General features: G+C 43.9%; 4 protein-coding genes across 4 annotated transcripts in view; 2 read left to right on the top strand and 2 right to left on the bottom strand.

Annotated features, from left to right (window-relative positions):
* KLHL20 (kelch like family member 20) overlaps positions 1 to 2,628 on the bottom strand; it is a 38,045-nt gene extending 35,417 nt beyond the window's left edge. The window contains exons 1-2 of the mRNA XM_084866020.1: positions 2,479 to 2,628; positions 1,637 to 1,700 (exon numbers count right to left, since the gene is read on the bottom strand). Coding sequence (XP_084722146.1) covers positions 1,637 to 1,659 — 23 coding nt within the window. The 5' untranslated portion in view covers positions 1,660 to 1,700; positions 2,479 to 2,628. The remainder of the gene's footprint in view (positions 1 to 1,636; positions 1,701 to 2,478) is intronic.
* ANKRD45 (ankyrin repeat domain 45) lies at positions 1,665 to 20,110 on the top strand (the record flags this gene model as incomplete). Its single annotated transcript, XM_084866525.1, has 6 exons — positions 1,665 to 1,852; positions 2,094 to 2,751; positions 7,372 to 7,777; positions 8,206 to 8,376; positions 14,615 to 14,709; positions 17,992 to 20,110. The coding sequence occupies 6 exons, from the start codon at positions 1,665 to 1,667 to the stop codon at positions 18,220 to 18,222; spliced, it is 1,749 nt and encodes a 582-aa protein (XP_084722651.1). The 3' UTR covers positions 18,223 to 20,110.
* On the bottom strand, positions 10,438 to 12,768 carry TEX50 (testis expressed 50). The gene is made up of 2 exons (XM_084866027.1): positions 11,883 to 12,768; positions 10,438 to 10,974 (listed from the first exon to the last, which is right to left on the bottom strand). Exons 1-2 carry the CDS (start codon positions 12,222 to 12,224, stop codon positions 10,717 to 10,719), a joined length of 600 nt encoding a protein of 199 aa, XP_084722153.1. The 5' UTR covers positions 12,225 to 12,768; the 3' UTR covers positions 10,438 to 10,716.
* A 3,810-nt stretch (positions 20,111 to 23,920) lies between the features above and the next one.
* Positions 23,921 to 26,180, top strand: part of SLC9C2 (solute carrier family 9 member C2 (putative)) — a gene marked incomplete at its 5' end in the record, with an annotated part of 49,179 nt that continues 46,919 nt past the window's right edge. Inside the window, one exon of the mRNA XM_084866524.1 lies at positions 23,921 to 24,050. Within this exon, the coding sequence (XP_084722650.1) occupies positions 23,921 to 24,050 (130 nt within the window). The remainder of the gene's footprint in view (positions 24,051 to 26,180) is intronic.

The following is a 26,180-nucleotide window of genomic DNA, read 5'->3' as shown; positions in this document are numbered from 1 at the left end:
ACTCATGACTCACAATTTAAAAAAAAAATCTCCAACCCAAACTGCTCTTCTGCTCCAGACCCATGTTCCAATTGGCCATGCTACCTGGCTTGAGCCAAGTGATGGTGATAAAGAGCTGTAACTAAATGGCACCAGCATTCTCCAAAGTGATTTTAAATAACTGGCAGTATTATGTAATAAGGCAGGAAAAAAATGGGTGTAATTAAATGAGTATTTTATATAGAAATTACTGATAAAAACATTCCCACGCTGTGCCTCCTCTTTCTAAAGAAGAATAAGCTCTTATTTTAGCAATTACATAAGATATAAAATTTATGGCAGCTGAGGATGAGAAGCAATTCGTGGTTTTTATAACCGTGTTGAAGTGATGAAGTACGTGTGTTGTTAATTTCATGTGCTTCCTGTCCAATATTATTGCTACTATAGAGTAAGATATAAATAACATAATGGCATTCGTTACTTCCATAACATCTTTTCATCTGGAGATCTCAAAGCATTTTAAGCATTCATTATTCCCAATCTCCTGATCAGATACATTAGAGGTAAACTGAGGCACAGGGAGATGAACAGCTCAAGGTCAATAAGAAAATCAGGAACAGATCTGGAAAAGGATATATTCTGATTTTTGCTTCCAGTTTTAAGTTATAAGCTATACCCCCATCATGAAATGTTTCTTTTCTTAAAAGGATCTGCCACATTGTTTATCTTTGATGTTAAAATTAGTTCATTCAATTAATTAAATATAGTTCAATTAATGTAAAATTAGTTAAAAAAAATGAACTTGAACTGGGCTGATTTTGTTTCAATAAGGGCTCTTGTCCTACTTGTTAGAACAGATTGAGAAAAAGTATTACCGAGTTTTAGGGTTGGGATGACCTATAATTGTCTACATTTCCCCTCAAACTGTTCTGCTTTTCTACGGACTGAGTTATTATGTCCAATATCTTTTTAAAAAACATTTTTATTAATTTTTAGAGAGACAGGAATGGAGAGAGTGATAGAAACATCAATGATGAGAACCATGATCAGCTGCCTCCTTTAGGCCCCTACTGGGGATTAATTAGCCTGCAACCTGGGCATGTGCCCTGACCAGGAGCAGAACCAGTGATCGCTTGGTTCATGGGTAGAGGCTCAAGCATTGACCCCTCAGTGGGGCTGTCCAATACCCTTTTTCACTCCTCAATCTTCCCTGCAATGCGGCTATTTTAATTAACAGAGCAATTGTTATTACCAAATATAAATGAAATAACTAGAACAATAATTAGACATTCAGTACAGTGTATTATAAATAATCATTATACTTATATGGCAACAGAACCCTCTACATTCTACAGGAGATTAAAGACTGCAATCCATCCATATATCATAGTACATTTAATGATTATCCCAAAAAATTACCATATTAATGACACAAAATTCAAAGCACTCCTTAGAAATGTTTCTACGTATTACTCTATTTAAAAGCTATTAATTTCTGATATTTACTATTGATTTATTTTAGAACAAGAATAGTTTGTAAACTTTTGTTAAGCTCTTAAAATCATTGCAAACTTTAAAACAGATTTGTAAACTTTAAAAAAAAACATTTCAACGAAGCCCCGGATTATTACGAGCTGGATTTCAGTGAAAGGCCTACCTGCGCATTGGCTTTCCTTCCATGCACCATGAAAAGCACCCTTCACCACACGCTAAAGCCGAACCTGAGACAACAGAAAAGCAGTCACTTAATAAAAACTGTTTCTCAGCGATACACCGTTTCACGGCCTGTTATTGCAGGCCTTCTGCAGATGCACAGCCATAACCTTTACCTAGCACCTGTGCGATGGATGACTATCCTCAATCTGAACCGGTTGTGAGGGGAGGTGCGGGGACGCGCGCTACAGTCTGATCTCCGGGTTCGTCCGTTCCCGCGGCGCCGGGAGGCGGTGCATTCGGACCTCACGGTCCAGGGCGCTCGCCAGCTGCCCAGGCGGCTCCGCACGGAGAACAGGGAGCGGCCGGCTTACCAACGGGCCCGAAAGCCATGGCTGGTCCCGGAGGGACAGGGGCAGGGGGGCATCTGCCTTTGAAAACAAACGACTCCGCTTTCACAGCCCAGAGAAGCTGCCGCTCCACATTAACACTCTCCTTCCCAGCCCCTCCCTGTCCCCGGAGCACGGTCCGCCACCCCCGGGCACGATCTCGCTGGGTCCCCGGGTTAAACGGGGCGCCCCTCCCTATGTCAGCCCTTGTCTGGGGCACTGCCCGGAGGAGCCCCAGCCCCCAGGCGGGCAGCCCTGCGCCTCCGGGGCTCCGGAGGGGGTGTCAGCCGGCTGGGGTGCGGTCTGGTGCCCCAAGCGCCCCAGCTGCCCCTTCTCGGCGCCGACTGACAGGCGGCGGGCGAAGCTCGGCCCTCACCCGCCCGGGGACTCGGCGACTTGGAAGCGCGGGTTTTCCCAGCGGCCCGGGGCGGCCTCCGCGCCAAGGCGGCCCACTCACCGGCTCCGACACTTTCCTCTCCCTTTGCCGCAGCCTCGCCCGCCCGGTCCGCCCGGTCCGCCCGCCGCCGCCTCTCCGCCTCCGCCTCTGCAGCCGCTAGCGCCGGCAGGATGCCGCTCCTCCAGCTACTTCCTCCCCGGCGCTCGCCCGGTGCAGCGGCGGGAAGTGGTCCTCATCGCAAATCCTTCCCCCGGAACGCGCTTCTGCCGCCCAGAGGTTCCGACGCGGCTCTCCTTTGCATCCAGTTCTTTCTATCCCGAAAGTGACTACTTGGCGAGTTCACCGCCGAACTGGCAGTATTTGAATACTGAAGCCTCCTTTAAAAAATATATAAATAAATAAAAATAAAAATCTGTATTGTTAAAAAAAGAAAAAAAAATCTGTATTGTTGAAAGTATTACATATATCCCCCTTTCCCCCCCATAATCCCCCTTCAGCCCCCCACCCCACCTGCCACTTCCCCTCTCCCCCTTCGCTCCAGGCCTTCACCACCCTGTTGTCTGTGGCTATGCATAAAGGTTTTTGGCTGAAGCATCCACATCGCTTCCTTGTTTTCCCCAGCTGAAGGCAATAGAAAGATGGGCCTAGTCACAGAAAGCTAGGGATTTTGATTTATTTGTAGCAGGTGAGTCTCCTGAAGGCACATTGACGGACACATGGGGTCCACATATATCTATCAGGCCCGGACTATGTGCAAACTGCTGAGCATACACAGCCACATCAGAAATAGACTCCACCTTGGGGAGTCCCCACACTTGAACTTTCAAGATACCAGAGTTTTACCCAGGATTCTAAGGCTATGTGTCAACTTGCCCTTTCACTTAATATTAACCACCAGGTACTAATAGAACACTTTTGAGGGTGGAGAGAACTTTTAAATTTGTTATTTGCCCGATTTTTCCACAGCACGTAGCCATGTGAGTTTTACTATATATTTAGGGGGGAGGGGGGGGGAGGAATGGTAGAGTAGAGGATACAATTTCAGTAATATCAGTGAAACACTTGGTGGTTTCCTAATAAATATACAAGTTAAACACAAACGTAACCAGATTTTCCTTTAACGGTTCTTCACGCGGGATCTTCAAAGGTTTGTCCAGTTGGTTCTGAAAGAGAAAGAATACCTTTTGTTAATTAACTTGTAGTGGAGAATGCATGGCCTTTGGTTCTAGACACCCATAGTTTCAAATCCCAGCCCTGTGACTGACTAGCTTTGTGATTTTGGCCAGATTTCTTGGTGCTCTGCCCTCAGCAAACTGTATATTCTGAAGGGAGGAAACATTCTGGTCAGGGGTGCAATGTATCAGGCAGAGAGATATATAGAAGAAATAGGGGTGGGCTGTTGCTAAGCTCACGTGATGCTGTTTAATGAAATAGGTTGATAAATTGGCTATTAAACGCTAAGCAGCCCTGACCATTTTTGGCTCAGTGGATAGAGCATGGCCTGTGGACTGAAGTTCCCGGGTTCGATTCTATTAATAGTTAAGGGAATGTACCTTGATTACAGGCACATCCCCAGTAGGGGGTGTGCAGGAGGCAGCTGATCAATGTTTCTATCTCTTTCTTCCTCTCTGTAAAAAATCAATTAAAAATATATTTAAAAAAAAAACCCACACACTAACACTGAGCAGGAAAGCCAAAGGATTTCCTAGGTAACAAATACAGGGGCTCTCTTCTTCTGTAAGCTGAGGACCAGATCCAGGACTTAATCATGAGAGTAGCAGAGCCTCAGAGAAGATTAAACTCTCAATATTGGCAAGTCTGCTCTGCCCAGGACAGGGTACTAGCTGGGAACAAGTGGAACCTTCACAATGGAGACATCTGGCGGAGTACACACAGGGCTGGCTTTGGAAGGTGCCGGAACAAGGGGACAGAATGCAAAGCTGAATAGGGGAGACTTAACTCTCTCCTGGGAGACGGGACCTAACGGCCACGGCAAAGATCTCAGGAGACAGTACAAACATGCCACTAGCATGGCTTCCTAAGCTCGGAGAGCGACGGCCCCTCCTAAAGGCAGCCACGATGCCAGGGTTACCATGCAAGGCCGTGGAGCAAGGGATTCAAACGTTAAATAAAAAAAAGTGAGCAAGTGAGAGTGGACATACAATGCAAGCCTGGAAAACCCACAAGGCAGTTATAATCCAGGCGAGGGACTAGAGGGCACATGCTTTTGATATCTCGTCCCATTGCCCACCCCACTCCCCCTTTAAAAACCATCTGCTTTGGGTCTTAAATAACTGGAGAGAGAGAGGGGGAGAAAGAGAGAGAGAGAGAGAGAGAGAGAGAGAGAGAGAGAGAGAGAGAGAGAGAGAGACACCAAGTTCCTTCCACTCCTGCCATAGCTGCCACTTATGAGGCCTCAGGAAATGCCACTGGGTGACCGTGCCCCTAGCCATAGGTGAAAGCTATAGACTAAGCTGTCCATTATAATTACTATCCTCCGTCGTTTTTAGGTGGCATCTTCCTATTTCTGGAAAATTCTTCCATTTAAAGGCCAAAGATAAGCTACCAACGGGGCACACCTTACTCTTTATTTATTTATTTTTTTGTTCTAAAACAAATATAGACCGTATGACAGGAAACTTACAAAATAAAGAAAAACCCCCGCACACCACCTTCCGAGCACAGCGATGTTAATCATTCAGATTTTAACCGTCCCTCTTCGCCTGCCCGCGCATCCTCGCACCCCGCGTTCTGACCGCTGGGTACAGCGGCAGCCGTCGCCATGGTAACCGCGGACCGGGATCCCGGGAGCTGAGAGTGCGCACGGGGTGTCCAGGGCCCAGGTGGGCGTGTGGGGAACGGGCACCTCCCCACGGGCTGCTGGGCGGGAGGGGCTGGCGGGAGGGAGCTTTGCCTCTGTCCCGAGCTGTGCTGTGCGGAGCCGGTCCCGCCTCGTGGGCAGCCTCAGGGATCAGGGAGGTCCCTGCGGGATTCAGGCCAAAAGGCGCACTCTGGTGCCCCCTCTGCCCCTCTTTGCAGGCCTGCCACTCACGGTCCTCTTCCTCAGGCCTCCCCTTTGGACCTTTAGCCCTGGGGACCTTCCAGAGCCGGGACAAGGGACTACCACCACCTCAGCTGCCTTGACTGCCTCCTCGCTGTTTGTTTATGCTACTCCTGTTGCCCAGGCTGTCCTTTTCTCCCCCTAGTAAGACTCCTGCTCTTCAAAACTGAAGGGCCACCTCTTCTGGAAAGCCTTTCCGGGACCTGCCAGCTCTGAGTCTACTTTAGATGTCCATTCTCTACTCTCAAAACACCCCTTGCTAATCTCCATTATAGCCCACATCCTGGTCATCGCTGACTCACTGAGTCTTCCCCACTAGACTCTAAAGGCCAACGGGGCAAGGACCATGACCTACGTGGCTGCCTACTGTTAGTGCCTCAGCAGCCCCCAAAGAGCTCCGGCTTGAGAATTCAAAGGAAAAGCCGATGGGTTGTTTTCCCACAAGAAGTCAATAAGTCGTTTTCACAAAAGCATGTTGCCTGAGGCCACAGTTACCTCAAAGTTCAACGGTGGCAGACCCACTTCTAAGTTCACTCCGTGGTTGGTGAGTTTAAGGTCCTCTGGGCTGGTAGACTGAGGGCCTCGGTTCCTTACTGGCTCTGGGCGAGAGGTTGCCCATGTCTCTTTCCAACATAGAACGCGAGAAGAGTCAGGGACAGAATGCCAACAAGACAAAAGTCCTGCCTGTTGTAAGTGCATTATGGAAGTGACATCCCCTCCCGTTAGAACAGAATCACCATGTCCTGCCTTCTTCACGAGGAAGGCATGCATACCAGGGTGCAGGGGGAGCGGCTTTGGGAGCCATGTCAGAGCTGCCCACCACATGGAGTGTCCCTGTAATGTAGTCGTTTTAACTACTATGCACTCTCTTGTGTAACTGTGTCACAGTTTGTGCTCCTGTTAATGGGCACTGTCCGCCCCACCCAGGCTTTTTGCTCTGTGAACAGTGATGCTACAAGCTCTCTCACACATATGCAGGGGCCAGGCCCTCTTCTCTGTATCATTCCCAATTTCATACGAATTATGCCAGCGTGAGCACTGTTAAGCCTTCCAACTGGAATTAATCTTGCCCCTTGTAAATTTCCATAACACTTCATCTCATGTGATAAGGTACTTAGCATCTACCACCTTTTATCACACTTATTTTGCACAGGTCGCCTTTTGTCCCTTAAAAAAAAACTAAGTTGTTTAGGGCAGGAAATAAAGTTGATTCTTCTTCGTAATTTATGGAATGCCTATATAGCACTTAGTATATTAGTAAGCTTTCAGTACCCATTACTGAGAGACTGAATTCTGTCTGAACATCAGTGACTAATTTTTTTTAAGGTCTTAATAATCTGGCTCCAATGATGCAACTATTTTTTCACTTCTCCCCAGTATGACCCATGTTTAGGGAAGTGGGTCTCTCTCTAACATCCTCTTTCAATCTTTCCCCAATGAGTCTAGCCTGCATTGCTCTCTGCTGTTCCTATTTTTTAAAAAAATAAATTTTAAATGTTCCTTTAAACATTACAAATGTTCCTCTTCCCCCCCCCCCCCCCCCCCCGCTCCCATTGCTCTCCTCCACCAGGTTCCCACCCCACCCTCTGCCCTTTCCCCACCCCCCATTGTCCTTATCCATAGTGCTGTTCCTATTGAATTTACTATGTATATCACACGTTCAGCATTTTAGAATGTATTCAGGCAGTGCATCGACTGTATTGACTTATGGTAGGTGCGCAATAAACTTTGTTAATTGAATGGATGAGATATATTATAATTACTTTTAAGCCAGTTAAGAATTTTCATCCCATCTACATTGTCAGTGGACTGGCTGAATCAGTCAATAAATAAATGACAATTTGTCTGAGTAGATTTTTATTCCCCCTCCCCCCCCTCTCTCTTTGTCTCAGGTATTTTTGGAGTTAATGGATCTAGAAGAAGCCCCAGACTCAGAGGGTTCAGAAAAATCAGAACTTTTCTCACAGAAAGAAGAAGAAGAATTTGATGAAGGAGAAGAGGAGGAAGACGAGGAGCATAAAGAGGAGGAGGAGGAGAAGGAGGAGAAAGGGAAGGAGAAGGTAAAGATGGGCCTTCTTAATCCTCTCTTGCAACCCATTCTCACAGGGGATGTAGACAGTTTGCAGAAGATTTTTGAGGATCCAGAGAACCCTCTTTATGACCAGACCGAACACCTCCTCTTGGAAGAAGACATTGTCGGAAGAAATTTGTTGTATGCAGCTTGCATGGCTGGGCAAAGTGAAGTGATTAGAGTTTTGGCAAAATATGGCATGAATCTGAATGACAACACAGCCAGAGGTATTTTGCCTTTTTTTTTTTTTTTTTAATCTCATCAGTATTACTTATTACTACCTAAAGGTGGATAAATAGAATGTGCCTGCTTTATATTTTGCATATATAATGTATACACACATAGATAAGAATGTGTGTGTGTGTATACACATGCTGATACGGTACCGCATAGTAGTTAAGAACTCAGACTTCACTATTTGCTGTGCGACTTGGGGGCAAGTTATCTCATCATTTTGTATTTCTCTTCATCTGCAAAATGGAGCTAATAATTGGATTTCCCTCATAGGGTGTAACCATCAAATCAGATTTATAAATATCACAGTCCTCGGTACATAGCAAGTGGGTAGACGGTAACCGCTCAATACTATTATTGCAATGACGAATCTGGAAGAGTGCAGTCCGTTTGGCCTGACCGTCTTCATGCTGTCTGTCAGGTTACACGCTCTTACACTGCGCTGCAGCCTGGGGGCATCTGGAAACTTTGAAAGTGCTCGTGTTGGAACTGGATGTTGACATAGAAGCTCTGAACTTCCGGAAAGAGCTGGCTCGAGATGTGGCTGCTCGGTATTCCCAGACCGAGTGCGTTGAATTCCTGGACTGGGCAGGTAAGGACACACACATACAATTGAACCAGTACTAAGCTGACTGGTCCAGTTGTATGTGTGCCGTGCTTCCAACCAAGGTCAAAAAGCCATACCAATATTTTGTCTATGTCATTTCCACAGCCCTGTAGAATATGGCTTAGAGATTTGCATGCATACAAACATTGGTTGAACAATTAGTAAATATGAAGTTCGTGGCATTCATTTTATGCAGTAATTTGCACTTGTGTGTTTAGCAAGCATTTAGTACATGCTCACTGAGCATTGTCGTAGGTACAATAGGTCGTTCCTGCCCTCTGGACATTTGTTAGGTACATATCAGTAACAATATCGGAGAGACTATGATGAAGGGTTCAAATCAGCAGAGTAGATCATCATATGTGCTTTGAAGTGGACGGAGGTCATGAAGTCATGCATGCGGGAGGTGAGCTGGGCCTTGAAGAACGGGTGGGATTTGAAAATACAATAGAAGGAAACGGGCGTGAACTAACTCTAAGAGCTGGGAGTGAAAGTAAGTGGCATGTACGAAGGACAGAGACAAGACTGCTTTACTGGAACACAAGTCCTAGTTGGCACAGGGAAGCTGCAGAGTAATAAAAGCATAAGTACATGGGCTCTTGCCTCAGATTGTTGAGTTTACGTAGGGGTATCTCCACTTGAACCCTATGTGACCTTGGACAACCTCCCCCCCCCCAAAACAAACCAACCAAAACAACAACAACAAAAAAACAAACACACACACACAACAACCCACAACACCCCACCCATTTCTGAAGAATGACCCCTAGTACTTAAGAAACACAATCCAGGGACAAATTGTGCTATTACTTTTCTGAAAAGAAACAGTTTGAGGCGTGTGTGTGTGGAGCTTTATTGTTTTCCTCTCCCTAATATCAATCTGTTCTATTTGGGTCCTTACGTTTTCTCAGGGCAATGATACCTATCATTTCCTAGTGATGAAGATGAAAGGTGCCAATACTATCAACTATTATTCTGTTTGCAGACCGGTGATAGAATTGTAAGGATTGGTGCTTCAAGTGCACGTAGCTCTGGAATGTCAGAAACACAACCTATTCCACATTCCACGTTTGTTTAATTCAGACTTTCAAATGTATGTCACTCCCATTCCCTGTCCTAGTGATCAGAGTAGGAGGCATCTGGAAAGGTTTAAGGGGTTGAGGATATCCTAATCCAAAGAGTCCTCTCCACACTGCTGAAAATTCCACTGTTAGAAAAAAATTTCTTTGGATTTTCAAGGTTTGGACACTTTTTAAGTGTTCAAGAATCCTCCATTAAAAGAAAAATACATCAGCATTCTCTGAGTGGCAATGAGTTGATAGTTCAAAATGCCCAAGGGATGGAACAAACGTCTGTGGGAATGTGGGAAGAGTTGTGCTAAGGAAGCATGGAAGGAGGAAAGTCTGGAAAGTGGAACCATAAATAAACTTGAAAAAAGAGTTCTATTGATTTCAGAGAGGAAGGGAGAGGGAGAGAAGATAGAACATCATTGATTGGCTGCCTCCTGCAGGCCCCTTATTGGGGATTGATTGAGCCTGCAACCTGGGCATGTGCCCTTGACTGGAATTGAACCAGGACCCTTCAGTCCCCAGGCCAACGCTCTATCCACTGAGCCAAATCAGCTAGGGCCAAGGATTGATTTTTAAATATTATTGAAGACAGTATTACAGATGCCCCTCCTAAGGTAGAACTCTCTCTACCCAGCCTTAGATCTTGTATATATTTCTGGGATTTTTCATGTTTGTAATCAAACTTTCTGTCCTAGTCTCAGATCAGTGCCCCAGTATTTGTTGGAAGATATGGTAACCATTTTGTTAAAAAAAAAAAATTTGAGATATCTGAGCAACAAAACTCAAATTAAAGAAAAACACGTTGATACTCAATTCATCACTTATTATACTAAAAATGGAAAAAATATTTTAAAAATTAATCTGTTACTTGATACTTTCATACTATTCTAGCAAAGGGCATCTGAGATGAGAAATTAAGTCTTCTTGTGGCCATAACATTTGCTCAGGAAAGCAAGGAACGTCACCAATATTATTTAAATCAGAGATTTATTAAAACACTAAAGATTCTAATTTACAGATCAATTAATGATTTGTAATGTGATGCATTAAAAAGAACAAAATACATAAATCTGAAGCAGTGACTGTGGACCATCTTTTCACCAGTACTTTAGTAAGTACAGATGTCTTTTCAGCTGAATAGAAATATCTTCACTCTGGGCTCCTTTGAAAAGTTTCAGTAAAGAATGTGACAAGAAAAAAAAAAAAATAAGAAGGGCTCACAGAGAACCATGCTGAACCTCATACGAGTTCTCTCCTAGGCGCTTTGCGTGGTCTCCATTTTGGACGCAACTACCTGCACATGTCTCTGGTGTCCTCTGGTTCCTCCTCGGTTCTTACACTTGAGCTTTCCGTGCTTGAATTTCTTAGACGAAGGACACTGGGCCCTCTGGTCCAGGAACTCACTCATCATGGACGTCGTGGCCAACAGTTTGTAGAGCAGTTGGTCTATGTCATTGATGGACTGGCTTTCTGGTTCATTACTAACTATGTCTATGGAGGCTTGTTTTTTCAGCTAACAGGGGGGAAAGCACATGAAATTAGAGGTTGTTTTCTTACTGTAGTTCAAATGAAATTTTCTGGATAGCTATGCTGGAACACCATGCATTACTTATGGATAGGAAAGAAAGGTCATTACAGAAAACAGGTCTTAGGGCAGAAGAAATGCTCTTTCGTGTATCCCCTGTGAAAGACGATGATAATAATTACCATCAACAACAAACATTTAAAAGGTGCTTATTATGGTGAGAGCATCCTGTTGGGAGAAGTTATTTGAATATTAGAAAAATATTTCCCTTCACTAAACAGCTTCAAAGTATAAGGCAGCAACATCAGGGCCATTTCCTAGCAATATGTTTATTGTAAAAGTCAATGAGCTTTTAAGATTGCCTCAAAATATGGTGTTATTGGCACAGTAGGAAATTAAAGAGTGCCATTTCCCAGAAAGTTATCCAAACATTACACATTAGTTTACAGTCCATTTAAAAAATACATGCCAACTTTCACATACTTAGCCTTCTTAGACAGACCTGGAAATAATCTAACATATCTTAGTCCACATCCTTCATTTTATTGGTGAGGCAGCTGAGAAGGATCAGATGACTTACCTCTGGGCCCAGAAAGGTATAATAACTTCATTTCCTCTACATTCTACTCATCGTGGCTCATTACTTTCTTGATGCATTTTGTAACTTGAAAGGGGGGGATTGTACTAGGTTATTTTAAGGACCTTCTAATTTAATACTGATTAGTTGAGCACCTACTATATGCCAGCCACTGTGCTAGATGCTGGGGGTGAATGGTGGGGACTGCGGAAGATTGCAGAGAGGAAAAAGAAACTGTACTTTCTTTCAAAGAAGCTGGTAATCTTGTCTTTTAAACTCTGATATCCTATGACTATTACTATTTGCATCGTTAACTTACTTCTTTCTTATGTCTCTTCCACTTCATCCACAGGTAATGCACAGATAAAGCAAGCAGGATTAGAGAGATAGCTTGTCCTAAAACAAACACGAGATGTACAAGACTCGCAATTGCATCCAAATTAAAAAAATTGCACCATAGTTTGTCCATAGGGTAAGGTAAACAGTGAGATGGAGCCGGCTCAACTTTTAGATACAGCATTTCTTCAGGAAGTATCTCCCATCCAACCTTAGCCCAAATAGTTCCATCACAAATGCAGGAACTTTCCCTCAATAAGCAGACAAACAACAGAAAAAAAATCAGGGGTAGACCTTGAATGAACATCTTTCTCAATTGGGACATTAAAAAACAAAAACAAACAAAAAAAAAACTCTGGCCAAAACTCTGGTTAGAGACAGAGCAGGAATGCCCTGAGCACTAGTAAATGAGAATACTGAAGGTTGTCTTCCTACTTGGCACAATAAAGACTGCTGATCATTGTGACATCATCAGTCAGAGTGATTCATGGACAGAGTCAGTGACATCATAACCACATTGGAACTAAAAGGTGTTACTTAGCCAGTCACCCGGGGATACTTTTTCTTACTTTATACTAGAATTATTTGAGCTACTTATATGGGGGAAAAAAATGAAGACTTTACTAATGTCTTGCTAGCTAATTAATTAAAACTATAATCATATTAATGGAGTTTCATGGAAACAATTTAACTATATCCCTTCCAACTCTTCTCAAGGATAGCTGTTTTATATCTACTTTAAAAATATCTGTAGCCATGCCATTTTACACAACCTACAATCGCTTCTGTTTTTCACTCTGAAATATTCTTCCTTTCAAACGGTTAAGAAAAGAAAGTACTTCCCTGCCGAAACCGGTTTGGCTCAGTGGATAGAGCGTCAGCCTGTGGACTGAAGGGTCCCAGGTTCGATTCCGGTCAAGAGCATGTAACTTGGTTGCAGGCACATCCCCAGTAGGGGACATGCAAGAGGCAGCTGATGGATGACTCTCTCATCAATGTTTCTAACTCTCTATCTCTCCCTTCCTCTCTGTAAAAAATCAATTAAAATATATATTTTTAAAAAGTACCTCCCCTTTTTAACCTATGCCCTTTTGGTAGCAATGTGGTACTATTAGGTAGTGGGTGAGGGGTGGGAAATGGGCATGGTATGTGAAAAAAAAGATGAGATGGTGAGGGGGCATGGCATTTGCCAAGACGATTAGACAGAGATCCTGCCCTTAAGGATCTTACAATCTAGAGGTAGAAGCAAAGAATAAGTTAATAAAAATTCCAAGATACTGTAGACTATTGTAAAATGAGAGCTAAATCAAATTATAATCATGTAACAGCTGATAGCACAATGAGTTTTACTTGGGACAATTAGGAGATTCACTGACGTGTATTTAAGTCAGGTTTGAAGAGTGAGTAGAATTTTGGTAGGAGGACAAGTCATCTTACATTGAGAAAACATAATAAGCAAGAAATTCTGTGTAAACATTCATATAACATATTTATTGAGCACCTCCTATGTGCTAAATACTGTTCAAGGAACTCAGAATGCATATATTATACAAGAAGGCACAAGACAAAATCTTTATGTTCATAGAGTTTCTAGTGGGGAGACATAGAAAATAGAAAATATATCTATGGAGTGCTATGGAGAACAACAAAGTAGAGCTGTCAGGGGTTATGGCATGGCCCGCAAGTGGAGGAACGAGTGAGTGTGTTACTTTATCCAGGGCAATCAGGAAAGGCCTGTCTGATAAGATGATGCCTGAGCAGAGGCCTGAGGAACTGAAGGAGTGAGTCATGTTGACATCCGGGGACAGTGGGAACAGGAAGTAAATAATGGATAGACTCTCTGGGTGAATAAAGCTAAGATAGCTTGTGGCTAGATAGACCTTGGAAGGCCCTGTATTTTCTTCAGTAGCCAATAGGGAGTCACTTATAGAGTTTGAGGAGGAGCATGACATGTAAACTTATTGAGTGCTTTACTGTATACCAAGCACTGTGCCAAGATATTTGTATGCAGTATACTACATTTTGTCTAATCATTACAACTCCGTGAGGTCTGTATTATATTACTTACATTTTATGGATGAGAAAACTGAGGTGAGAGGGGTTAAGAAATTGCTGTGATCTGAATGCTTGAGTCCCTAGAATTTCACATGTTGAAATCCTAATGCCCAAATGATGGTATTTAGGGGGTGGGGGAGACCAGCAGGAATAAGGACATGTGGGTGGAGCCCCATGAATGGAATTAGTGTTCTTTAAAAAAAAAAAAAAAAAAAAAAAAAAAATAATAATAATAATAAAAAAAAAATATATATATATATATATATATATATATATATATATATATATATATATATTTTATTGATGTTTTTACAGAGAGGAAGGGAGAGGGATAGAGAGTTAGAAACATTGATGAGAGAGAAACATCAATCAGCTGCCTCTTGCACACCCCCTACCGGGGATGTGCCCACAACCAAGGTACATGCCCTTGACCGGAATTGAACCTGGAACATTTCAGTCCGCAGACCAACTGACGCTCTATCCACTGAGCCAAACTGGTTTTGTTATCTTTCTTGAAATTCAATGAAAACAAACACACAAAAAAAATCTCCTCCACACAGTCCCTTTAAGCTCTGCCTCTGTAACAGTCCATTACAAACAGTTGAGCATATTTTTTGGTCTTTGTCTTATTTTTGTACATCTTACTGTCTATTCTTTCAGCTGCAAGGCTGGCTTTGAGAAAATATATTATGAAGGTCTCTACAACTCTTACAGAATTAGAAAAGGGACCAGGGAGACTCTTCAAAGAAGACAAGGTACTACATTGCGATCATTGCTTGTTCTGAAGTCTTTTGAGATTTTCACCTTATATCTTTCACTTTACACTAATGCTCTAGAGTCTAGACTCTAGAGGTAGGCGGCGGTCCTTACTGCTCTCTTCTCCTTCCATTTTCCTTCCCTCCTCCCCTTCTTTCCCTTCTTCCTTAAAGGCTGATAAGAGATGGACTAATAAAAAGTAATGAAAGGCAGTGCCCTCGGCAGCCCCAGATCTGTCTCTTGCTTCGACAGTGTTTGGACGGAACAGACCCAAAGATGCCCCTTCTTCCAGCCTCCGACCACCATCCAGCATCTTATCCAGTCACCACCTTCAGAACCACCTCTGGGACCAGCCAACACACCAGCTTCTTCTTCTTCTCCTTCTTCTTCTTCTTCTTCTTCTTCTTCATCTTCTTCTTCTTTTAAAAAATATATATATATTATTGATTTCTTACAGAGAGGAAGAGAGAGGGATAGAGAGTTAGAAACATCGATGAGAGAAACATCGATCAGCTGCCTCCTGCATGCCCCCTACTGGGGATGTGCCTGCAACCAAGGTACATGCCCCTGACCAGAATCAAACCTGGGACCACTCAGTCCGCAGGCCAACACTCTATTCACTGAGCCAAACCGGTTTCAGCACACCGACTTCTTTTCTACCTTAACTCCTTATCGCAGAACAACCATGAGCTCCCAAATTCATCAGAATTTTCCCAGAACAACCATGAGCTCCCAAATTCATCAGAATTTTCCAGAACAACCATGAGCTCCCAAATTCATCAGAATTTTCCCAGAACAACCATGAGCTCCCAAATTCATCAGAATTTTCCAGAACAACCATGAGCTCCCAAATTCATCAGAATTTTCCAGAACAACCATGAGCTCCCAAATTCATCAGAATTTTCCCAGAACCATGAGCTCCCAAATTCATCAGAATTTTCCAGAACAACCATGAGCTCCCAAATTCATCAGAATTTTCCAGAACAACCATGAGCTCCCAAATTCATCAGAATTTTCCAGAACAACCATGAGCTCCCAAATTCATCAGAATTTTTCAGAACCATGAGCTCCCAAATTCATCAGAATTTTCCAGAACCATGAGCTCCCAAATTCATCAGAATTTTCCAGAACAACCATGAGCTCCCAAATTCATCAGAATTTTCCCACCGAAGTGGAGGCTGCGGTCACCGCCTGGCCCCCGCCTCTGCGGGCCGCCCACACCTACCTCTCACTGGGCTTTTATTTCCACGGAAGATGCTGCTCTGCAGGGCGTGGGCCAGTTCCTCCGAGTGTTGGCGGAGATGAGGCACGAGGGCTCCGAGTGTCTCTTAAAGATGCAAAACCAGCGCAGAGGCCACATTGTCTTCCAGGACAAGCTGAAGCCTCCCCAGGAGGAGTGGGCAGAGCTCAGGACGCCGTGGAAACCACCCTGGCCTTGGAGAGGACCGGACCCAGGTCCTTTTAGAGCTGCGTGCTCTGGGTTCTACCCGCAGGCCCTCAGCTCCGAGACTTCCGCAGAACCACTTCCTGCAGAACCACTTTTGGTGACATGCATTAAGAAGATGAGCGACACCTGACTAACATCCACAGGCTGCCGGCCCCCAGGCTGGGCTGGCGAGTATCTCTTCCAAAGGCTCCCCCTCAGGCACCACTAGAAGCCTTTGGAGCCCAGAGGCCTTTGAGGGGCCCCGCTGCCTCCTCTGGTGTCTGCCTCCTGCCAGAGCCTCTCCCCGAAACTACTAGCCATTCTTTTAACCACCCTAAGGCCCCCTCCCATGCACTGGACCAAATGAAATAATAAAGCTTTTTGCAGCAAAATAAAATAAATAATGACATCATATTAAAGAGTGACATAGAGATGTACTAAGTATCTCACCCAACAACATGAATGAATCTTAGAATTGTGCTGAGTGCAAAAAATTCACCAAAGACTACATAGATTTTGATATATCTATAAAATTTATAAATTTATAAATCAAAAGCAAGCAATATCAAACTATATTGTTAGGGATGCCATCAGATGGGATAAAACTATTTTATTTTATTTTTATTTTTAAAATATATTTTATTGATTTTTTTACAGAGAGGAAAGGAGAGGGATAGAGAGTTAGAAATAGCGATGAGAGAGAAATGTCAATCAGCTGCCTCCTGCACACCCCTTACTGGGATATGCCCATAACCAAGGTACATGCCGTTGGCCAGAATCGAGCCTGGGACCCTTCCAGTCAGGGCTGGAGTAAAACTATTTTAAAAGGAAAGCAAAGATATAAGCCTCTTGAGGTGGGCAGGGGATGGGGTCCGGAGGGCACAGAAGCAGGGTGAATAGTCCTGAAGGTGTCTGTCTGCGTCTTCTTCTGTTCGGAGAGGACCACTGACACTCATTATTGTGCTTCAAAACAGACCTGCTATATCATGCGTTTTAGTGTATCTGACAATATCCACTACATACTTTTATTATTGTATCACAGTTTACTTAATGGTATAAAAGATGCACAGCTATAAAGGTAGCTTGCCATATTTGCTGTCTACCGAGTACTGCATGTGGACTAGTGTACGGCGTTGGATGTGGGTGCAAGCAAGCCCGCACACGCGTGCACACACACACACACACACACACTCATACAAAAGATATACTCGGTATCCGGAATGTGTTTTGGTGTTGTTTCCTGCATTTCTCTGCAGGATGTTCTGTGAATTTTCTTGTGACTTTCTGATGAAAAGAATTAGGTATTTCTTTAAAAAATATATATTTTATTGATTTTTTACAGAGAGGAAGAGAGAGGGATAGAGAGTTAGAAACATTGATGAGAGAGAAACATCGATCAGCTGCCTCTTGCACCCCCCCCCCCCCCCCCCCCGCCCCACTGGGGATGTGCCTGCAACCAAGGTACATGCCCTTGACCGGAATCGAGCCCGGGACCTTTTAGTCCACACCCCGACACTCTATCCACTGAGCCAAACCAGTTTCGGCAAGAATTAAATATTTCTAAAGCATAGAGGTCACCAAGTCTGGGACCATGTTAAGTTACACATTTCACTTGTGGTTTGTAAAGCACTTTATAAGATCTCTTATAAAACCAACAAAACATAGGCAAAATGAAGCTCACATGAAGTAGCCGCCACTTTTTTAGCACTCAGTGGCCATATATGTTACACATGTGGCTGTATTGGGCAATGCAGACTCAGATCGTCACAGAAAGTTCTGGTAGGCAGTGCTGGTGTAGAGATGTACAGAGTTTTGTTTTTCAATAATTAAGTGCATTTTCTGGGTTTGCCTCTAGAATACCATCCTCAATGCGTGCCGTTTAAGGAGTGACTGGTTGGAAACCCATTTGGAAGCTTTGATCAATGAGATTTTTGAGCAGAAACAACAGTTGGAAGATATTGTGACTCCTATCTTCCTAAAAATATCTACACCACGTAAGTTTGGGATAAAAAGTGGTTTGAATATCAGCAGTATGGTGACAGAAGGAGACTTGACTTTGTCCACAGGCCGACGCTCTATCCACTGAACATATCCACTTTGGGTCAACAAATACAACATACAGATGACATAGTATAGAATGGTACACTTGAAGCCTATGCAGCTTTATTAACCAGTGTCACCCCAATAAATTTAGTAAAAATGTACAAACTGTCTTCATTTGTGTTTTATATTGCAAACTGATTAAATGGACCTTTAAACATCTGCTTCCTTTCAGGTCAAGTGAGAAGTGCCAAGTCTGTAACCTAAGCCTTGGTCAGAAAAGAAGCCACAACCATGCCTTCTACGGAGCAGATCTTTTTTAGAAAGCCACATTTCCTGCCAGTATTTGTAAAGCCACACCTATACATGACAACGGAAGCTGAGAAAATCGATGTGGGGTTTTATAAAAATGTTTGAGTATGAAATGGGATCAGTCCTGTTCTGTTTCACCCTCGTCAGCGTGCTCACGTCCGAACTCTGACCTTGACTGCTCCCCCGGGTGCAAGCGCCTGTGAGCTCCACCTGCTTCTTCCAGAGCGCGCTTGGGTGCGAGTCACTCACACAAACCACAGGGAGGCTTTGAAAGCTGGTCACAGAACCTAACCACCTTCTGTATGATGGAGGCAGAAGTGTCCATTCAATTAGAGAATTCCTTTAAAGAGAAGACACAGTGGCTATTTCCAGAGGCAAAATTTTTCTCCCTCTCTCCAAAGGAAAGCTATGGGATATCATTCTGAAGTAAGGCAGTATTAAGAGGAGTTTGGGTCAGGATCCTCAGCTCATACAACTATTACTTTTTACTTTTTAAAAATACATTTTATTGATGTTTTTACAGAGAGGAAGGGAGAGGGAGAGAAAGTTAGAAACATTGATGAGCGAGAAACATTAGCCGCCTTCTGCACACCCCCCACTGGGGATGTGCCCGCAACCAAGATACATGCCCTTGACCGGAATCGAACCTGGGACCCTTGAGTCTGCAGGCTGACACTCTATTCACGGAGCCAACTGGTCAGGGCCAACTATTACTTTTTATGTTCAAATTAAGATTTACCTGTAAGGTGGCATATAGTCTCTTAGTACACCTTCTTATTTGTCTTTAGCCTCATTCTGCCTTTGAATTAATAAACATAAATCTCTTTACTTTTATATGTAGATGTCTTCTATTCTGTAGGATTGGTAATGCAGCTATTATACCTGGACTCTACATCCATCTTCCTTCTGTTTTGTTTTATATTTTCTAGGTTTTTTAAATATCATAGTTGGTTTCATATTAGTGATTTGGAATATTTGGAATTTTTCCCCCTAGATTTCCGGAAGCCCCTGATATAATCTTCTATGACTTTCTGGAAAAGTTTTACAGAAAGAAAATATTTTTAAAAAACCACATTTATTTGTGTTTTTTTTTTCTTATGACTTTCTCTTCTTTATCTTACCCTGCAAGCTAGTTTTCATTACAGAGGTGAAGGAAAAGAAAAGCAATTCCATCACAGCTGCGGTTTTGAGGTAACACTATTTTAAACTTGTCTCTCAAAGTTGAAGTTTTGAGATCTCTTTTTGTAGCTGAGCGATTCCGTTGCCTTAGCAAAAGGACAGCAGACGCTGTGGGTGTTTGGGGAGGAGTATGGAGAAGGAGCTGTGTTTGCTCTGTTCTTCCCCGCCTGTGTGCTGTGAGAAGCGCTGCAGTGATTTGGGACAAGGCCTGGGGCCATGTTTGTTGTCGCTACTCTAATTCTCCGTTCTCTGAGCCTCGCTCCTGGATATGATATTGCTCTCCGGGCAGGTGGTCTCCCTGATGAGGAGGGACTCCTGAGCCTAAAGTTAGCCCCTCTTTCCTTTATTCCCCTTTTAGCCGTTATCCTCAGATATTGTGTAGCTTTCGATCTTTTTGCTAATGCTGACTCCCTGAAACTCTCTGTATTGGCACCTTATGCCCTTATGGTTTCTTTACATTAAGCATGTCAATCTCAAAGACTTAACATGGCCAAATTAACAAGGTTTAAGTTTACGTGGGCCTCAAAAAAACCCCAAAAGCTTCAATTTTCATACAAATGTAGGTTTGCCCTAACCGGATTGTCTCAGTGGATAACGTGTCAGCTTGCAGACTGAAGGGTCCCATGTTCAATTCCGGCCAAGGGCACGTGCCTGGATTTCGGGCTCGGGCCCCAGTATGGGGCGTGTCAGAGGCAGCCTATCAATGATTCTCATCATTGATGTTTCTATCGCTCTCTCCTTCTCCCTTCCTCTCTGAAATCAATAAAGAAAAAAATTTTTTTTTTCAAAAAGAAAAAGCTTAAAAAAAAAAAAAAAAGAAATGTAGGTTTATTTCTATAGAGACATGCTGAATACAAAGGGCTGAAATAAATAATTGTTAACATAAAATAGAGCATTTTAATAAAAACTAATATTCTTTCTTGAACATTAACTTACCAGACACTGAATAACTGCACAAATAAGCGTATCGCAAATAAACCTATTTTTCTTATTGTCTGACAGTGAAACATTTCCTGTTGCGCACACCAAACAAGTCAGCCCAAGACTAACGAGGTGCCAATCGGCTGCTAAAATGTTCGCTGCTGGTATTAGTGGAGAAGAGAACAAGGGACATGAATGCAACACGATTATAGTAATCAGTCATTATCAAACATTGCAGTGATTAATCATCTAAAGCGTAATGTGCTAATTAGACTGGATGTCCTCCCGGATGAAGCCAGGGCTGGAGGGAAGGCCGGGTGCGGAGGGAAGCCTCGGCCGGCAGCTGGGGAAAGGAAGGCCCACTCTTGCACAGATTTCTTACGTTGGGCCTCTAATGACATGTAACAGGAGGTTGTAAAAATTAAGTTACAACATTTTTATTAAAACATCTCTTACATTCTGTTATATTGGCTGGGCCACAGCAAAAATATTAGCAGTGAGGCCCCTGGGCTGTGAGTTTGACATGTTTGCTGTACATTCTTACAAACTTCCCCCTCTTTCACCAGCTGCTGTGTTTGAGTTTCTCCCAAATTCCCGTGTTGAAATGTAACGCCAATACAATAGGCGAGGAGGTGGGGCCTTGGGGAGGTGGTTCGGTCATGTGGGCAGAGCCCCATAAATGGACCCCATATTTGGGCCCCAGCACCGAGTGAGGTTATAGCATCTGGGAAGCCGGCTCTCGCCAGACACCGAATCTGCAGGCACCACAATCTTGGACTTCCCAGCCTCCAGAACAGAAAGAAAAAAATGTTTTTTGGTTTTTTTTTGTTTGTTTTTTTGCTTATAATTACCTGGTTTATAGTTTTTTTATTATATAGCAGCCCAAGCAGACTAAGACACCACCTCCTGTTTTCCATCTTGCCTCCAGCTTGACTTCTCCAAAGTCAATCCTGTCTTATAATTTTACATGTCAATTATACCTCAACGCGGCTGAAAGCAAGAAAGTCAGTTCCTACCCAGGGCGGGCGGAGCACTCCGTAAGCCCCCACCCCCGGCCTCTGTATCCCTCACGTTAGGGAGAAGGAATCCACGTGCTTTGGGGTAACCATGGTGCTAACAGCCTCAGGCTGTGTTCTGTGTAACCTTTCACAGGTTTGTCTCCCCTTGTGAATCGTGCGCTTTTTGTGGGTAGGGGTTTGGTCTTGTTTCTCTTCACACCTAAAGAGCCTATAAGATAGTAAGAGTTGAATGAATTCTCATTGGGTGCTACCTGACTCATAGAACTCACTGGTCTCCATTCATCAATAGAGCTTGGTCACCTTTACAAAAATGAGCCCCGAATCCCACTCTCCATACTGTGCTGTGCCAGAGCCCAGCCCCACTCCCACTCCCACTGCACACAACCAGCACCAGGACAGCATATCTAGTTTCGTCTGGGACATTCACCTTGGATGCCACGTGACTGCTTATGCATGTGAACACGGAGGGTTAGATAGGAATGAGAGAGTAGAATTTCATTATGACAAAGTAACTTCCTTGAAAGTAAACTATAGATTGATTAATGTTCATCGGGTTAAATTTATACTGAATTTGTTTTTTTGTGATCAGAGTTGAGGCAAAAATGTATAAGTAAGGCATCACAGAACTTGGGGTGCATTTCTTCTCCGATGAAAGCAGGTGAGATTGTTTCTTCAAGTTGGACCAAAAGCCAATGAAAAATAGGAGTCAAGGAGGAAAATGGGAGTGAGAAACTCCCGCTGAAAAGAAAAGAGTGATAGAAAAAGGAAATAGAAAAGGATGAATGAAAAAGTCAGAGGGGAGACAAGGCAGTATTGAAAAGGCTTAGGGTTGAAGAAAGAAATACAGAGTATATCTTTTTAAAAATTTAGGAGGAGGTTCTGTCTACATGGTCAATGACTAGGTCAGCTATTATGTCAGGCAAGGAAAATCAGTTAAGACAGTTGCTGGTACAGACACAGCTTGAGCAGTAAGCAATACAAGCTTCCCTGGAATTGGATCACTTAGCTGCTTCTGGATTGGAGGTGGGGGTGGTGTATGTAGCCAATCAGAATGAAAGTGAGTTGGCAAGAAACCAATAGGAATGGGGCATGGAAATGGCTTTCAGGGTGATAACAGTTGGCAGTACTGACCCTGGCAAACAGTCGCAGGGCTGAGTGAGCGTTGTTCTTGGTTTTTAACAGCCTTCATCTGGATTTCAGTTTGGAACCGCTGAGCCTCGAAAGATACCGCTGGTCTTGGTAGTTTTTGGAGAACTTGATTTGAGAGTGAAGCTGGAGATACAGGATGTAACGATGCCAAGGACCTAAAGACAGGTGAAGTGCTTTGAAGACGTATCGTTTTAACTCTCATTTCTGGCCCACCCTCTGCTTCCAATGGGAATCACTGTGGTTTGTAGGCCAGCTCTAAATATTATTGGGGATACTTCAGGAGCCTCTAGGAGTTTTCAGGTTAAGACTAGCCACAAGGAAAAATAAAACAGAAGGAGTCCTTCTCAGGACCGCCATGCAGGTCCTGTGCCACACAAGGGAACCGGCACCTGGGGGTGTGGAGGCTGAAACCAGGCTATTGTTCACATGTCAAGCCATGTGCACTGTGGTCAGGAGAAGGGACTTTTTCTAATTCACTCACAGATACCTCATACTTTAGTTTTTTCCTTTGTTTTCGGGCTATTCGTAGACCTCACCACCCCCCACCTAACTGGTGTGACTCAACTTTGACCTTGTTTTCTGTTTGCCATTCTGGTTTTGGAGGGTCCTAGAGAGGAAAAGGGGCCATGGGGTTGCAGTAGGAGAAGGGAATTCCAGAATGATTTGTACCCATGGAGGCAGTGCCCCCTCACAGACTCGGTTCATCACATGTTCAGGGAGAGCCTATTGTGTGCCATGGGCTGTCCACAGCCTTCAGGAAAATTAATATCCAGCCCTAGCCCTTGGGAAACTCACTGTCCAGAGGGGAAGGCAAACACATCACCATATCTAACAGCGGGAAGTGCAGAAATCCACACACACAAGCCCTCCCTGAGGGACAGGTAGCGGCAGAGCAGCACTAACACTGCTGTCTGTTTCCTGCATGAGGTCCCAGAGCACAAGTTGCAACGGAGGTCTGGGCGGGTGCCCTGTGGTGAGAAATGAGCTGGGATCTGAGTGAGGGCCAATCCTCAGTGGAAAGAAAGGATGTGTGTGCGTGGGCTCCTGGCAAGTCTCACTTCCTCCTTTTTGCATATCACCACAGGCTGGTGTGTAACCGTGCAAGTATCAGTAATAACTCACCTAGGAGTTCCTCAAGGAAGGACTGAAAAAGCAGTGTGGAAAATGAATGATACCTTCTGGGAGATAAAAGGTACTCGTACCTCACCGGATTTGCTCTGTGGAAGGTCGGCTGACTACACTTTCGTGCCTGGGTATTTTGCAATACTTGTATGTTTCATTACTGTTTTGGGAGGTAAGTAACGGCTTTTACTTATTATTTTTTTTAAAAAGTATTTTTTATTGATTTCAGAGAGGAAGGGAGAGGGAGAGAGAGATAGAAACATTAAGGATCAGAGGAGAATCATTGATCTCCTACCGGGGATTGGGTCTGCAACCTGGGCATGTGCCCTTGACTAGAATTGAACCTGGGACCTTTCAGTTCAGGCCGATGCTCTGTCCCTACCAAGCCAAGCCAGCTAGGGCTACGTGGCGGTTTTTAAATCCTACCTTTCCCCTGCCCTTTCGGCCTTTGTCAGTGCAGAAAGTAAGCACAACTACATTAAAAGAAGGGTCGCATGCAATCCTAAGATGGGAGTGAATGCTGTCCCTCCAGCTCCCTTTAATTATAAGCAGCACCTACACCGTGTTCCTTTGAGAAGTGACCCTGGCGGAGCACAGCAGTGTGGTTGGCAGAGGAGAATGAGACAGACCTGAACCTTCAGGAGCTCTTGCCTGGGGCAGTGGCCAGCAGAGCAGTACGACGCAGGGTGGTCAGTGTAATAAAAGGCATGGGCGGCCCTCTCTAGGCAGGAGGCCTTCCCCTGCCTGCTACACCTGACCAAAATAGCTGGGACGAGGGGAGGGCACTTGGGGCACATGGAGCCTAGACAGACAGTGCACAGTTTGCATAGATGCAGTGGGAGGACGAACCGCCATCCCGCCCCTGGCAGAGGGATCGGGAGCGGCCTCCCCAGGAAGGGCCCTGACACGGCGATGAGGAATCCAGCATGTGTGGTGAACCATGTCCATGCACATGAAGCAGCACTCAGAAACGCAGTGCTTGGCTCCACCATTCAATGCTAGTGATGAAGAGAAGTGTCCAGTTCCCTTTAAAAATGTTTATTTGGGGGAAATGTCAGCCACTTTAAAATCCTTTCTGGGTGGATAAGAGAGCATTATGCTAAGCGAAATAAGCCAGTCAGAGAAAGATATCAGATGATCTCACTCATTTGTAGAATATAACGAACAACATAAACTGATGGAACAAAGCTAGGACCAGAGACATAGAAGCTTCGAACAGACTGTACAACCTATGAGGGAAGTTGTGGGGGGGAGAGGGAGGTCTGAGGGGGTAAGAGATCAACCAAAGGACTTGTATGCATGTATATCAGCAAAACCAATGGACACAGACATTGGGGGGGGAGGGGGAGGACTTGTGCTTGGGGGAGGGGTGACAGGGGAGAGGTCAATGGGGGGGGGAAGGAGATTCATGTAATAACTTTAACCAATAAAGAATTTTAAAAAATCTTTTTCTGGAACTAGAAGATTATAAAGAAGCAAACAAACCTAAACTTCCATTTTACTCATTGTATTAGGTCTTTAGGATATTCACTAATGACCTGGATCCCTGTTGCTACCAGGAGATCCGGTGACCATGAATTTCATTAGTTCTAGAGCTTCGATGAATCCAAAGAGATAAGTGCTCCAGCAGTCAAGGGCATGGCAGAAATAGTTCGAGGAACACATCTTTGTCTGGCCTCACAAATAGGAAGTAGCCAATACATATTTACTGATTTGGCTTGACCTGCAGTTGGATGTCAATAAAGGCAGGATCTGGGATGCCAATGAATGTCGCCTGGGGCACCCCTTCATTGGATGATAGTCTATATATTACTTCTGGAGGCAGTGAGCAGACAAGGTAGAGCAGCACAGTTTCAAGGCAAGAAAATGCACATAGACAGAGTTAACAAGTATCTTTTGTTACTTACCAGGTGAAGGCAGTTTTCACTGTGGTTAGAACTCAGTTTAAAAGTACTTCTGGTTTTTAGGAAAATTATAGCATCTATGTGGCTTTAGCTCAGGATGAGTAATTATTAATATATAGTGTACTGTGTAGCTATGGAATTTGACTTTCCATAATTTCTCCTCAGTAGATCCATAGGTAAGTGACACTGGGTGGGCAAATGGGAGGTTTTTGGCACTTCAGAATTTTCCAAATTCACCTGTAATTTTCCAAATTCACCTCACTCTGTGTATCTTATATTTAAAAGGCGGAATTTGATATGAAATGACATTCAGAGGAAGTTTTTTCCCCCCTGTTAAATTATTTATTCATAATTATACGACACTCAGAGTAACTTTAAACTTAAATAACTAGAGCGAG

The sequence above is a fragment of the Pipistrellus hanaki genome (genome assembly GCF_964339955.1).
Source record: "Pipistrellus hanaki genome assembly, chromosome: 18".
NCBI classification, from domain to species: Eukaryota; Metazoa; Chordata; class Mammalia; order Chiroptera; family Vespertilionidae; genus Pipistrellus; species Pipistrellus hanaki.
The sequence above is the reverse complement of the archived record's forward strand: the minus strand, read 5'-3'. Positions and strand labels throughout refer to the sequence as shown.

Coding starts and splice junctions, on each gene's coding strand:
- TEX50 (XM_084866027.1), bottom strand. CDS start 12,224: ATGTCCCAATTGAGAAAGATGTTCATTCAAGGTCTACCCCTGATTTTT. Junction 10,975..11,882: donor GGAAGAGACATAAGAAAGAA/GTAAGTTAACGA, acceptor CCCCCCTGTTAG/CTGAAAAAACAAGCCTCCAT.